This window comes from Mustelus asterias, chromosome 7 (assembly GCF_964213995.1).
Source record: "Mustelus asterias chromosome 7, sMusAst1.hap1.1, whole genome shotgun sequence".
In the NCBI taxonomy this organism is placed as follows: Eukaryota; Metazoa; Chordata; class Chondrichthyes; order Carcharhiniformes; family Triakidae; genus Mustelus; species Mustelus asterias.
The window spans coordinates 121,026,961-121,041,551 of NC_135807.1; the positions used below are offsets into that span (position 1 = coordinate 121,026,961).

The following is a 14,591-nucleotide window of genomic DNA, read 5'->3' on the forward strand; positions in this document are numbered from 1 at the left end:
TGTTGTGAGACTTCTTACTGTGTTTACCCCAGTCCAATGCAGGCATCTCCACATCTGTGCAGAAGGTGCAGTTAAAAGCTGTGAGTGTAAACAGCTGTATAACACAGTCCTTCGTGTTAAGTCTAAATGGAATCGTCAGTACGCTTTAACTACTCATATACTGAACAGAAGACAGAAAACAAGTATTTTAAAAGCAACAGAATCATTCAGAACTACTCTGCAATGTCAGTCTTATTTGAGACTCGAGTGAGAGCATTTAAACAGAAAGGAATAAGGCAGGTATAACATGTTATGGTCGGCCAAACATTTAATCAGAACTTGATTGATGCAGTGATAATCAGGAAATCAAGGTATTTAGAATATGTGATGTGAATGGGAGGAAAATGCACAGAAAGAACATTGGAAAATCATGCACAAGGAAGACCCAAGATAGCACGGATGGATAACGTCAGAATTTGGACCGGTCTCTCCATGGGACAGGCGGTGAGGGCAGCAAAGAATCAGCGAAGAAAGATTGTTCGTAGTGTGGCCAACCCTCAGAACAAAGACAAGACATGGGTCAGCACGGTGGCTCAAGAGGTTAGCACTGTTGCCTCACGGTGCCAGGGACCCGGGTTCAATTTCTGCCTTGGGTGACTGTCTGTGTGGTGTTCGCACATTCTCCCCGTGTCTGCATGGGTTTCCTCCGGGTGCTACGGTTTTCTCTCACACTCCAAAGATTTGTGGGTTAGGTTGATCAGCCACGCTAAGTTGCCCCTTGGTGTCAGGTTAAATATGTGGGGTTACGGGGATAGGGGCTGGGTGAGATTATTGTCAGTGCAGATTTGATGAGTCGAATGGCCTCCTTCTGTATTGTAGGGATTCTATGATTTTAAGAAAAAACTGTAATATCGTTATGATATTGCATTACAATCGTACTTCCATTTCTATTCCCACGTAGCTCTGATATAAAAATCTGCCATTGTACACAGTAATCTTTGGCTTTTTGAAACCCGTTTGTAATGTTGCACTACCACATCCAAAAATAGTGTAAGGGTAGAATTGGCTGCACTGTGTCTGTCTAGAATTTGTTCTTGACCTACTGCCAGCGTTCCAGTTCCATTCTGCATCCTTGGAATAACAAATAAAAGATGACAATCTGTTTCATCAAAAGCTTGTTTGGACTGTTACCTTCAGTCTTGGAAAGGATGAACGCATTTACTATTGTGACATATCTGCCTACAATTAGTCTAACATAAAATTGAATTTTATGTTCGGGATGTGCTGGAGGTCAGCGCAGGTGGGAGGGGATGTGGAACCCGCGCCTGCCTGAGATCGTGCTGTCAATGTGATATCAATCTGGCTTAATGACTGGCCATCCAGAATGGAACACGCTCTGTGAAAGACTGAACATTGGTGGGGAGGGCGGGAAGAATGCTGGCACAAAGAAAAGGATGGCACAGTGGCTGGTACTGCTGCCTCACAGCATCCAGGGACCTGGGTTCGATTCCCGGCTTGGGTCACTGTCTATGCGGAGTCTGTACATTCTCCCTGTGTCAGTGTGGGTTTCCTCCGGATGCTCCAGAGCATTGGTACATTGGTGCATTGGCCGCGCTAAATTCTCCCTCAGTGTACCCGAACAGGCGCCGGAGTGTGACAACTAGAGGATTTTCACAGTAACTTCATTGCAGTGTTAATGTAAGCCTACTTGTGACACTAATAAATAAACTTAAACTGTGCGGGCTGGTGGTTCTGATGTATTCCCTCAGGGGACAGCCACTGCGGAGCTGTCTGAGGGAGCTCGAGACCTGTAAAAAATAAATATCAGCAGAAAAACTGTGCCTGGAGTGTCTATGCAGCAAAATCACACATAGACCTCAGTCCCCAGATATTTTTTTAAATTTTATTTGAGCCATGGATCGAGGTTGCAGCTAAAACTTAAAGGCCGCCGGCCAACTGCAAAGACAGGCCAGCAACATAAAATCATTTAATTCATTTCACTTGGCATCCTGATTGTCACTGGGCGAACTTCTGGCTCGCACGCTGCCCGCCAACCAAAATATTCGATGGCATCAGGGTGCTCGCCGACATCGTCACACGTGAGTTTACATGCTTCCGGGTCAGCTTTGCACCTGAACTTTATACATAAAACTTTGGCCAATGTGATAAGTTTGTGAGATGGAAATGCCCAAATCAGAGCCTCACAAAGTTTAAGTGCAGAGCAGAGCAGAGCATCATGTGTTGATGATAGGCATCCAGGTATTCCCAATGTTCTGGGTGCTAATTTAGGAGCACTGCCTTCGGTTAGGCTCTGATCCAAATCTCACCCCAGACAGTGAAACGTACCTTATGATGTCTCCCGATCTGTATAAGATATGTACATTGAGAAGCAAACATACTTTCTCTTTTTGTGCTATAATTTGTTAACAGGATTGTGTTCTACGATCTAATCAACCACTAAAGCTTGATCCAAACTCAAACCTTTGGGCGCAATCTTACCGGCCATTCACACCACACACCTGCTGCAGCGAGGTCGGAGAATTTGGTGACCAGCCACACTTCCGTTCACTGCTGCTGTGAACAGTAGTAAGCTTCAGGCCATGGTAAAGGTAAAGCAGTAACCCTCCATCTTATATGCTGTTTTAACCATGTGCAATAAATATCAAAGTATTCCGTAAGTTTAAGCTTTTCTGGTTACAATTTACCCGATAACATTTTGCAATAGTTCCCCTTTTTCACTCAGTGTTCGTTTCCGGTTAGTTTACTGAGCAGTGCTGCAATCACAAGGATATATAACCAGCCTAGAGCACTCAGAGTCAGGGGCAGTGGGAAGCAAACCTTTCGTTTTGTGTTCTTTACATAGTGAAAAGGTGTTCACCATTTCCCCACAGACTGCAATCAGAAATTCAATGGCAGCGGATTGTGGATACAAATTTGTATCACAAAAGGGAACTTGGGATATTAATGCACTAAATATTAATGCACTAAAAATATTACCTGAAACACTCTGCTAAGACCCTTTAATGTTGGATTATATTCAATTTCCTATCAAGTTGCTATACAGCTTGGTCATTGGTCTTTGACTCTGTTGTCCCTTCTTTGTACATCACAGTCTTGTCATCCAATATGTTCAATGACGAAAGCCAGAATTCCTTCCGCATGACACTCAACACCGACGCACAGACTTAATCGATCTAACGACACTGAGTGGCTTACGCTATCAGTCTTCTGTCTCTTGTTTACTCTTGGTGACTTACCTGATCTGCAAGTGATCAAATTGCACTTGAAGGTTGTCGTTTAATTCCGTCTGTTCATCTAAGGAACGCTGCAACTTCCTGATCTGGTTTAGTGACTCATCCAGCTGAATGTGAGAAATAAAAAGCATAAGAAAGGGGCCTTTGTGTGTTTGGAACAGAAACTGAGGTACAAGAAAACATGTCACTGGGTACAGTTGAGAACGTAATGCACCATTTGCTGCCTTTCCAAACTGCTGTTCTAATCTAGGATTGACGTAATGAGATCAAAATATAAAGAGGACATGAATGAAACTCGTGTTTCGATGAACCAGGTGCCCTGGTTCCAGAGCCAAGATTGTGGCAGCAGCGGACCTTTCCAGGACGTAAACCTGCCACTGGGCACGGTGGCACAGTGGTTAGCACTGCTGCCTCACAGCGCCAGGGGGATCAGGTTCAATTCCGGCCTTGTGTGACTGCGTGGAGTTTGCATGTTCTCCCTGTGTCTGCATTGGTTTTCTCTGGGTTCTCCAGTTTCCTCCCACAGTCCAAAGATGTGCAGGTTAGGTGGATTATACATGCTGAATGTGTGGCGTTATGAGGATAGGGCGGGGAAGACAGCCTGGTTAAGATACTCTGTCAGAGAGTCGGTGAAGACTCGATGGGCCATTGAGCCTCCTTCTGCACTGTAGGGATTCTATGATTAGATAAATCTTCAAGAGAATTCAGCTTAAATTATACAAAAAAGCAAACTGAACATGTCACAAAAGAGAGTGTGTATTAAACACAATCATAACGCAACAAAACTGATGATAATAGGTAACTTAAATTATAGAGATTTTCAGAACTATTTTTTCAGATTTGTATTCTGTTATGGACAGGGCTGATAGCTCCTCTCACCACTCGTCTCTTAACTAAAAGGTATTTTGTTTTATTTGCTTTCCCCTTTGAAAGCATTTGTGTGTTTTCCAACCCCTCAGCTTTAGTGGGATCCACTATTAATAACCCCACAGCAAACCCGCGATAGGACAAGTTCAGAGGGTTACTTTATTTGCAGACACCAAAAATGCGGCGGTGGGTTGTGCTACGATGTGGATGTCGTTCCCCTTTAAGACGTAACGCTGAATCCCCCAAAGAGGAATACCTCACCTTGTAATCCGTTCAAAGTGTGTGGGAAGGTGTGCACTGTCCTTCAGTAACGTTTAGAGGTTAACTAACAGAAATACCTGACACTCACTTCAAAATGAGCATTTAACAATCTTTTATTTAACTAACAGGGAACTTTAACTAAACAAGTAACAAACCAAATGAAGTAAGTTTCTACTGGAATGCTGTTCAAATAAATACAATATTCATTCATTAACCGAAATTATAATAACAGAATTCTGTCACTCTCAAATAATACAACCAGGTTTTGTGGCTTTCGGAAACTTTTGGAGTTCTTGTGTGGATTCCCTCTGTCTGTGAATTCTTTTTGATTTGGTACTTCTCGCTGGTTAGATAGTGTGTCCTCTTAAGGGATATATATACAGCTAGCAGGGTGGAGCTGCTCTCTCCTTCTCGACTTGAGAGATGGCAGTTGCTAACTAACTGTTTTTCTCGTGCACTCTCTTTTATACCTGTGATGACCTATCAATTTTCCCACAACAGGATTGGTCTGATTTTTTCAATATCATCAAATTCAAATCTTATATGTTCTTGGTAGCTGAGTGCATGCTTTAAATTGATTGGGCAAAATTCAAACATTCAAAAGCCTGAAGCCCATCACGAAGGCAACCCTGTTGTCTGGCCTTGGATTTGGATACAAATGTTTTAGTCTGGGACTCTAATGTACTTTGCATTTTAAACCTCCAAGTACTGAAACAAAACACCAACTTTTAAAGGGACCTTGCAATGTTTTGGCCTCTATCTTTTTTTTACATTCTTTACATCCGTACAAACTCAACTTCGCAACGTAAGTCCCTGTGCGCTCATAACGGTAAAAGAGGGATCGAGAAAGAAAGATAGGCAAGGACCACAGAGAAAATAATTATTGAGTCTGTTCTTCCTTGGGCTGGCAATCAGCATCAGATTGCCACTCCAAGCCCAATTAATCACATTAATCTTTTTTCCAGTCTGTCCCACCCGGCCTTCTAACTTTGGGTGAGATCTGGGCAGTGCAGCTGGTCCATGAGGTTCAGCATCCAGGTGCAGCTGAGTCGAAGTAAAGGATACTTCCACCTCTCCTTTCTTATTGCATTAGTTTCTGCAAACCAGGTTTGTTTAAAGATTCACTGAAATATAAATGTCCGTGACAAGCCAGGAAGAAAGTAAATGTCTCAGGTAAGCAGGCAGGATTTGGTGGAAGAAGGAGTTGGTGTTCGTGTGGGGGAGGATAGGAGGTTCGGGGGGGATCGGAGGTCGGGAATTGAAGGGCAGGGATGGGTGATCAGAGGTCAGGGAGTACCTCGGGGGGAGGGGGGAAGGGTGTCAAGCACTGGGGAGGGGTCAGTCCCGTGAGGACCTCCTCCATTCTTTTCTAGAAGATTGCCTACTGTGTGTTAGCCTTTGCGCAATCTCCCAGTCATGCTGCATTCCAAGAGGAAGGCCTACAAATGCACTCATGCCTGGGAGAAGCTGGGTTGTGCAGTAGCCTTGCTGTCAATAAAATGTACCTCAGCAGGTGCTGTACCAATTCCCATAGACTTTGGAAAGCACCAAAAGTGTGTGGAATTATAACAAATGCCAGAAAACATCACCGAGCAACAAATCTGCAGGTAAATGATGATCCCTTTAATGGTGTGGGGCCTTTCATGCTGTTTAACATGTGTTCCACAGTGTGAGGTTAAGGGTGGACACCGACTGGTGCACGGAGCACAGAGAACCAGAATGACAGCAGCAGCATCAAAACCAGTTTGCATTATCTGCATATTTCTGGGGGAGGTGAAGTGTGTCCAAGCACCAACCCCTTTAGCAAGATGGCATCTAGTGTGCCGCACAACAGAAGGGGCTGTGAACATAGCCCAGTCCATCACGCAAACCAGCCTCCCAACCATTGACTCCGTCTACACTTCCTGCAGCCTCGGAAAAGCAGCCAGCATAATCAAGGACCCGACGCACCTCAGGCATACTCTTTTCCACCTTCTTCCATCGGAAAAAAAGCTAAAGAAGTCTGAGATCACGTACCACCCGGCTCAAGAACAGCTCCTTCCTGGCTGCCATCAGACTTTTGAATGGGCCTACCATATATTAAGCTGATCTTTCTCTACACCCTAACAATGATTGTAACACTACATTCTGAAACCCTCTGCTTTCCTTCTCCCCTATGTACTCTATGAACGGTGTGTTTTGTCTGTAAAGCACGCAAGAAACAATACTTTTCACTGTATACCAATACATGACAATAATAAATCAAATCAAAGAAGGTTGCCCATCTACTGTGGAGCATGAAGGGCATTATGGGGCACTCATAAAATGGGTCCCGTCAAGTATGATTTTTCACCCAGAACCTTTACGGTGCCAAAAAGCGTTGCACTCAACCAAAATGACTTGACAAGTATCTTTACTGAATATAATAATGTTCCTTATATTAATTAAAAATCTAGGTGCACCAGTACCAGATTTAAGTTTAAACTAATTTAGCTATGGCTTAAGGCCTCTCAAAATGAGGGGCCACTGAATAAGGGAAGAACCTGACTCAGTATCAAATTTTATCATTATTGATTGTTAAATAAGAAAATGTGGGAAAATTACTCTCTGAATATTTATTTTTCATTCTAATATGACAAAAATATTTATAGAAATGACCACGCAGCTATGAGTCACATTGTGCTCATACATTCATACAGATAAAGCAATAATTAATCACAAAATTTTATAAAAATCCTTTGTCAGATATTGAAGCTGGACAAAATGAAATAACCTGTTCACTTGCCCCTGCTGTTATCCACAAATTATTGGCCAGGATTTTCCGTTCCCGCTCACTGCGGGACTGGAATTTCCTGCCCCAAATTAACAGATTATTGGCTGCTCTGTCAGACTTTTCACTCCGCCCTCAATGATTCCCACCACAGGGAAGACTGGAAAATCCCAACCATTGTTTCTATCTTAAATAAGTCCCATATTGAAGTTTCTACTCTTCTATTCCACGTATTACACCCTGTGGTTCTTCCCGCATCCGTTGCGCTTCTGCCCAAGTCGCACAAGGATACCTTCCCTCTTTCACACAAAGTAAATATCGACATTATCGAACATGTATGTGTGTAAATGCAGCAGCTTAACGTTTTCAGAAGGAATATAGTTTAGCTGTTGCCTCAACACCAGCGGGGTGATCTTACCGAAAAGATTCTAAGTCCTGAACAAGCGTGAAAATGGGAGAATTTCAGTTCCGTTTTTTTGGCGGGCAAAAAGTCCAATCTTCTGCCACTCTTCTGCGCCCTCTTCCCTCCCTCTGCCACCGATCCCCTTGCAAAGTAGCAGCAGGTCCCCCTCACCCCCACCAATCGCTCCCCAATAGGCCCCACCTTCCTCTGTCACCATCTCCTTGGCACTGCTCGATGCCTGGTGGGCAGTGTCAAGGTGCCGCTTGGGCCGAGCCCGTTGCCCCTTGGGCAGAGCCAGGGGGCCAGGCTGGCACTGCCAGGCTGTCAGTGCCCAAGTGGCACCCCCTTAGCCTCGCCCTCCTGGGGGGGGCCTCAATGGCCTCTCTTCCAGCAGGGTCGGGCCACCTATTCCCTATTAGTGGGAAGCATGAGTAAATCCCACTGGAGTGAACCACTCCCAGCAGGAGGGAGATGCTAGCGGGCTCAGAGACTTCAGTCCTGAGCCAGCTAAACAGATGGAAATTCAAATTTCCATAGTGAAATAAGCTCCATGCCTGAAAATCTTGATTGCAGAGGCCATGACGCTTAGCGGGAAGCCCGCGAAACAGCCTCCACTGATGTCTCCCGGCCCGTTGCATTGCTAGAGCAATGTTTATTTATAGGTTAAAACTATACAGAGGTGTGCAGCCTCATGACTCCAATCAGCTCCCGAGATGTCTCTTGAGAACAGAAGCCCGCATTACCAGAGTGATCCCCCACTCTGCTACCCGACCGGTTCCCCAGGTCATGTGATTGTTAGTCTGCAGACTGATCCTTAAAGAGACAATCACCATAAATGTTGTTTGAACTTGGTCATGTAATCTTGTGGTGTAAGTTGAATCCAAAATTACCTGTACATAGAGAAACAGAAGTTTGTTTTCAGGCTTTTCTCCCTTTCTGATATATGTTCTGAATAGGATTTAATGATTGCTCACAAACGTGAAGAACCATTTTTGAAAGTGGTTCTACACTAATGTTGGCTGGTCTTGGCGGTTTTGAAAGATATAACACAAGACGCTGCAGCAATCATAGAATCCCTACAGTACAGAAGGAGGCCATTCGGCCCATTGAGTCTGTACCGACCACAATCACACCCTGGGTCAATTCCCGTAACCCCACACATTCACCCTGCCAATCCCCCTGACACTAAGGGGCAATTTAGCATGGCCAATCAACCAAACCCGCACATCTTTGGACTGTGGGAGGAAACCGGAGCACACGGAGGAAACCCACGCAGACACGGGGAGAATGTGCAAACTCCACATAGACAGTGACCGAGGCCGGAATTGAACCTGGGTCCCTGGCACTATGAAGCAGCAGTGCTGACCACTGTGCCGCCCACAATGGTTTCTGCAAACCAGCTCCTGGCATTTTTTTTTAAACGTTAATCAACGCGTTGTTAAATTTGCCCTTGGATTCATTAGTCTTCTCAACTGCAAGTTCAATTTCATCATCTATCTCCCAGACTAATTAGTATTGTGCCTCAGGTTGACTTATGTCGACTGAATGAAGACATGGCTGTCATTTTGAGTGTTCATTTCAGTGGAGGCAGGGTCATTGGATATTTTTAAGACAGAGTTAGATAGAGTCTTGATTAACAAGGGAGCCTAAGGGTATAAGGGCGAGATAGGAAAGGAGAAGCCATAACCAGGTCAGTCAGATACCTTATCAACTAGCTGAACAGGCTTGACTCCTGCTCCAAGTTCGTATGTTGGAGAACAGAGTAATCACAGACAAAAATGTTGGAAACAATTTTTCCTTTTTGGTTGATTTAGATTTCTTGCAAAAATGGCTGTGTAAAACTTCTTTATCATAGAATCATGGAATCCCTACAGCGTAGAAGGAGGTCACTCAACCCACTGAGTCTGCAGCGACAACATTTCCCACTCAGATCCCATCATGGTAATCCTACATATTTACCCTGCCCTGACACTAATGGGCAATTTAGCAAAGCCAATCAACCTAACCCGCACATCTTTAGATGAATGACTACCCTGAAGATGTTGATTTTAACCTCATTGGGGAAATGGAGCACTTCCCATGCTTATATTTAAAAAAGTTATGCAGATAAAGAACACTGAAGCCACCAGGACCGTATCAAGTCATCATCCAAGTCATCTTCATTCAGTCGACGTTCCCGAATGAAGAGATAACGGGTGGGATTTTCCAGCCGCACTCGTCCCAAGACCAGAAAATCCCGCTCGAGGTCAATGGACATTTGCATGGTCCGTGTCCCACCTGCTACGATTCCCGCGGCCGGCAAGACGGGAAAATTCTGCTCAACATTGTGGCTACTTCTGAGTCCACTGGGAACCCACTGCTCTGGAGAAAGGTCGTTTTATCGCCACTGAAAAACATCAAGACTGAACTGTGGACAACAATGTTGCTGGGGAAGTTATCCACCGTAAGCATTCTGTGCTGTGGAAGTGATAAACTTCATATCTTATCACCAGATGACATCATCAATGACTTTATTGTGCAGAGTCTGCACATTCTCCCCGTGAGTGTGTGGGTTTCCTCCGGATACTCCAGTTTCCTCCAACAGTCCAAAAGACGTGCTGGTTAGGTGCATTGGCCATCTTAAATTCTCCCTCAGTGTACCCAGACAGGCACCGGAGTGCAGCAGCTAGGGGATTTTCACAGTAACTTAATTACAGTGTTAATGTAAGCCTTCTTGTGACACTAATAAATAAACTTTAAACTTTAACAAAAAGTCACAAAATAAAATGTTTTAAATTTTTAACTCCAGGTGATGTGCAAACAGACATACTTTCAATCGCTAATTCCATTTTGTGAGCTGTTAATTTGTGTAACAGCTTTTCTGTTCATGTTGGTAAAATGTCTTCATTTATAATAAAATCATGAAAGCATTTTAATTTAAAAGTGTTACACAATGCGAACAGGTGTTTTTCCAAGATGTATTTTGATTGAACAAAGAACAAAGAACAAAGAACAATACAGCACAGGAACAGGCCCTTCGGCCCTCCAAGCCTGCACCGCTCCCCGGTCCAGGATTGAATCCTGAATCCAGGATCCCCGCCCAATTTCCCAGCCTATCTACATACTAATATCCTATCCACCGAGCTGTCCCTCACAGCTACGATGCTTTGTTCATCACAACCTATTGACTCACCCCCACCCCCACCCCCCCATTCCAGACCATGTGATCTCCAGGGAGAGGCGAAAACCCAGAGTGAAAACCCCAGGGCCAATATGGGGGAAAAAAATCTGGGAAATTCCTCTCCGACCCCCTGAGGCGATCGAAACGAGTCCAGGAGATCACACTGGCCCTGATCGGAAAATGCTTCCCAACCCTATTCATTTCCACTTCCATGAACACCTTATGAAGTCCCTGCCCCCGAGACAGGTTCCCAACTATCCGCAGTCTCGCTCTGTACTGGCACCAGCAAGATGATCATAGAATGAAGCCTTGAAACGAGAAACAAAGAACAATTAGCCCGCACCGCTCCCTGGTCCAAACTAGACCACTCTTTTGTATCCCTTCATTCCCACTCCATTCATATAGCTGTCTAGATAAGTCTTAAACGTTCCCAGTGTGTCCGCCTCCACCACCTTGCCCGGCAACCCATTCCAGGCCCCCACGACCCTCTGTGTAAAATATGTCCTTCTGATATCTGTGTTAAACCTCCCCCCCTTCACCTTGAACCTATGACCCCTCATGAACGTCACCACCGACCCGGGGAAAAGCTTCCCACCGTTCACCCTATCTATGCCTTTCATAATTTTATACACCTCTATTAAGTCTCCCCTCATCCTCCGTCTTTCCAAGGAGAACAACCCCAGTTTCCCCAATCTCTCCTCATAACCAAGCCCCTCCATACCAGGCAACATCCTGGTAAACCTCCTCTGTACTCTCTCCAAAGCCTCCACGTCCTTCTGGTAGTGTGGCGACCAGAACTGGACGCAGTATTCCAAATGCGGCCGAACCAACGTTCTATACATCTGCAACATCAGACCCCAACTTTTATACTCTATGCCCCGTCCTGTAAAGGCAAGCATGCCATATGCCTTCTTTACCACCTTCTCCACCTGTGACGTCACCTTCAAAGATCTGTGGACTTGCACACCCAGGTCCCTCTGCGTCTCTACACCCTTTATGGTTCTTCCATTTATCGTGTAGCTCCTCCCTACATTATTCCCACCAAAATGCATCACTTCGCATTTATCAGGATTGAACTCCATCTGCCATTTCCTTGCCCAAATTTCCAGCCTATCTATATCCTTCTGTAGCCTCTGACAATGTTCCTCACTATCTGCAAGTCCTGCCAGTTTTGTGTCGTCCGCAAACTTACTGATCACCCCAGTTACTCCTTCTTCCAGATCATTTATATAAATCACAAACAGCAGAGGTCCCAATACAGAGCCCTGCGGTACACCACTAGTCACAGGCCTCCAGCCGGAAAAAGACCCTTCCACTACCACCCTCTGTCTTCTATGACCAAGCCAGTTCTCCACCCATCTAGCCACCTCCCCCTTTATCCCATGAAATCCAACCTTTTTCACTAGCCTACCATGAGGGACTTTGTCAAACGCTTTACTAAAGTCCATATAGACAACATCCACGGCCCTTCCTTCGTCAACCATTTTGGTCACTTCTTCAAAAAACACCACCAGGTTAGTGAGGCATGACCTCCCTCTCACAAAACCATGCTGACTATCGTTAATGAGTTTATTCCTTTCTAAATGCGCATACATCCTATCTCTAAGAATCTTCTCCAACAACTTCCCCACCACGGATGTCAAGCTCACCGGCCTATAATTACCCGGGTTATCCTTCCTACCCTTCTTAAATAACGGGACCACATTGGCTATCCTCCAATCCTCTGGGACCTCACCTGCGTCCAGTGACGAGACAAAGATTTGCGTCAGAGGCCCAACGATTTCACCTCTCGTCTCCCTGAGCAGCCTTGGATAGCTTCCATCAGGCCCTGGGGATTTGTCAGTCTTTATATTCTCTAACAAACCTAACACTTCCTCCTTTGTAATGGAGATTTTCTCCAACGGTTCAACACTCCCCTCAGAGACACTCCCAGTCAACACATCCCTCTCCTTTGTGAATACCGACGCAAAGTATTCATTTAGGATCTCCCCTTTGGGCTCCAAGCATAAGTCCCCACTTTTGTCCCTGAGAGGTCCGATTTTTTCCCTAACAACCCTTTTGTTCCTAACGTATGAATAAAATGCCTTGGGATTCTCCTTAATCCTGTCTGCCAAGAACATTTCGTGACCCCTTTTTGCTCTTCTAATTCCCCGTTTGAGTACTTTCCTACTTTCTTTGTACTCCTCCAGAGCTCCCTCCGTTTTTAGCTGCTTGGACCTAACATACGCCTCTCTTTTCTTTTTGACCAGTCCCTCAATTTCCCTGGTTATCCACGGTTCTCTAATCCTACCCTTCCTATCCTTCTTTTTTACAGGCACATGCTTGTCCTGTAGCCCTAACAACCGTTCCTTAAAAGACTGCCACATACCAGATGTGGATTTACCCTCAAACAGCCTCTCCCAATCAAGAGCTGCCAATTTCTGCCTGATCCCAGTAAAGTTAGCCTTCCCCCAATCCAACACCTTACCCTTGGGACACCACTCATCCTTTTCCATCACTATCCTAAAGCTAACAGAATTGTGGTCACTATTTGCCACATGTTCCCTTACCAAAACTTTGAAGACCTGACCGGGCTCATTCCCCAGTACCAGGTCCAGTATAGCCCCCTCTCTAGTCGGGCTGTCTACATATTGTTCCAACGAACCCTCCTGTACACATTTTACAAATTCCTCCCCATCCAGAGTCCCTGCCCTCAGCGATTTCCAGTCTATACCAGGGAAATTGAAGTCTCCCACTACAACAACCCTATTTTTCCTGCACCTATCCAGTATCTCCTGACATATCCATTCTTCCACTTCCCTTGGGCTGTTGGGGGGCCTGTAGTACACCCCCAACATAGTGACTGCGCCTTTTTGAGTTGTAATTTTTTCTTTGTGCCTTGTCTATCTGCAAATATCAAGTTTTCATATTTATATTTTCAGTGTCCTTTCTGTGTACTTTAGTGTGTGGGACCTCCTAAACTTGACATAGCTCAGCTTGTCATAATCCAGCGCTGAGCTGATGGACTTATATGAGGGGATTCTCTGGCCTCCCTGCAACTTGGTTCTCACGGTGGGAGGCAGTGCACCATCTGCTGACAGCAGGATCATCTGGCCCCATTGTGGCCAATGGGATTTCCCACTGACGGCATCTCAAACCGCCAGGAAGCCTACGGCAGGGTTGCGCCATCAGTGGGGCCAGGGGATCTCACTGACAATAACAGCCAGAGAATTCTGGCCATAGAGTTTTACAGCACAGAATGAGGCCCTTGGTCCCAGCATTGTCCGCTCCAGCCATCAAGCACCTATGTATTCTGATCCCACTTTCCAGTACTTGGTCCGTAGTCTTGTAATCTATGGTCTTTCAAGTGCTCATCTAAGTGTTTCTCAAATCTTTTGAATGGACCTGCCTTATATTAAGTTGATCTTTCTCTACACCCTAGCTATGACTGTAACACTATTTCTACACTCTGTCCTTTCTTTCTCCCCTATGTACTCTATAAATGGTATGGTTTATCTGTATAGCGCGCAAGAAACAATACTTTTCACTGTATCCCAATACGTGTAACAATAATAAATCAAATTAAAAATCAAATAAAAATGTTGTGAGTTGAACCAACTCAAAAGTTTATGCTGTCCAAAAGGAGGACAGGATTCACAAACCAATTCAACTGACTTTGGATACTGAACTGCTTCACCTCCTCAAACACAGATCAACCTTCGGGGTGCGACCAGGGCCAGTTTAGAGGCATGTGGAATAAATGGGGAGACATAGCCCACTCCCCATCCCACCTCCCTCTGCCACCACTACCTCAAGATCTTCCACCCAGACACCAACTAGCAGTAAAACAACTCAGTTATACTGATAAAAATAAACTACGTGGAATAGCAAGCTAACTGAGGAATGGTTGGACAGCAGCCATCATTTTTCTTAGCTGCA

General features: G+C 45.0%; 1 protein-coding gene and 1 long non-coding RNA gene across 4 annotated transcripts in view; one reads left to right on the top strand and one right to left on the bottom strand.

Annotated features, from left to right (window-relative positions):
* Positions 1-14,591, top strand: part of LOC144496165 (uncharacterized) — a 462,102-nt gene that overhangs the window by 251,334 nt on the left and 196,177 nt on the right. The window lies entirely within an intron of this gene.
* The window catches only part of LOC144496164 (coiled-coil domain-containing protein 102A-like), a 528,300-nt gene that overhangs the window by 160,012 nt on the left and 353,697 nt on the right, over positions 1-14,591 (bottom strand). For all 3 annotated transcript variants that reach the window (XM_078217149.1, XM_078217150.1, XM_078217151.1), the window contains exon 8: positions 3,237-3,340. In XM_078217149.1, coding sequence (XP_078073275.1) covers positions 3,237-3,340 — 104 coding nt within the window. The remainder of the gene's footprint in view (positions 1-3,236; positions 3,341-14,591) is intronic.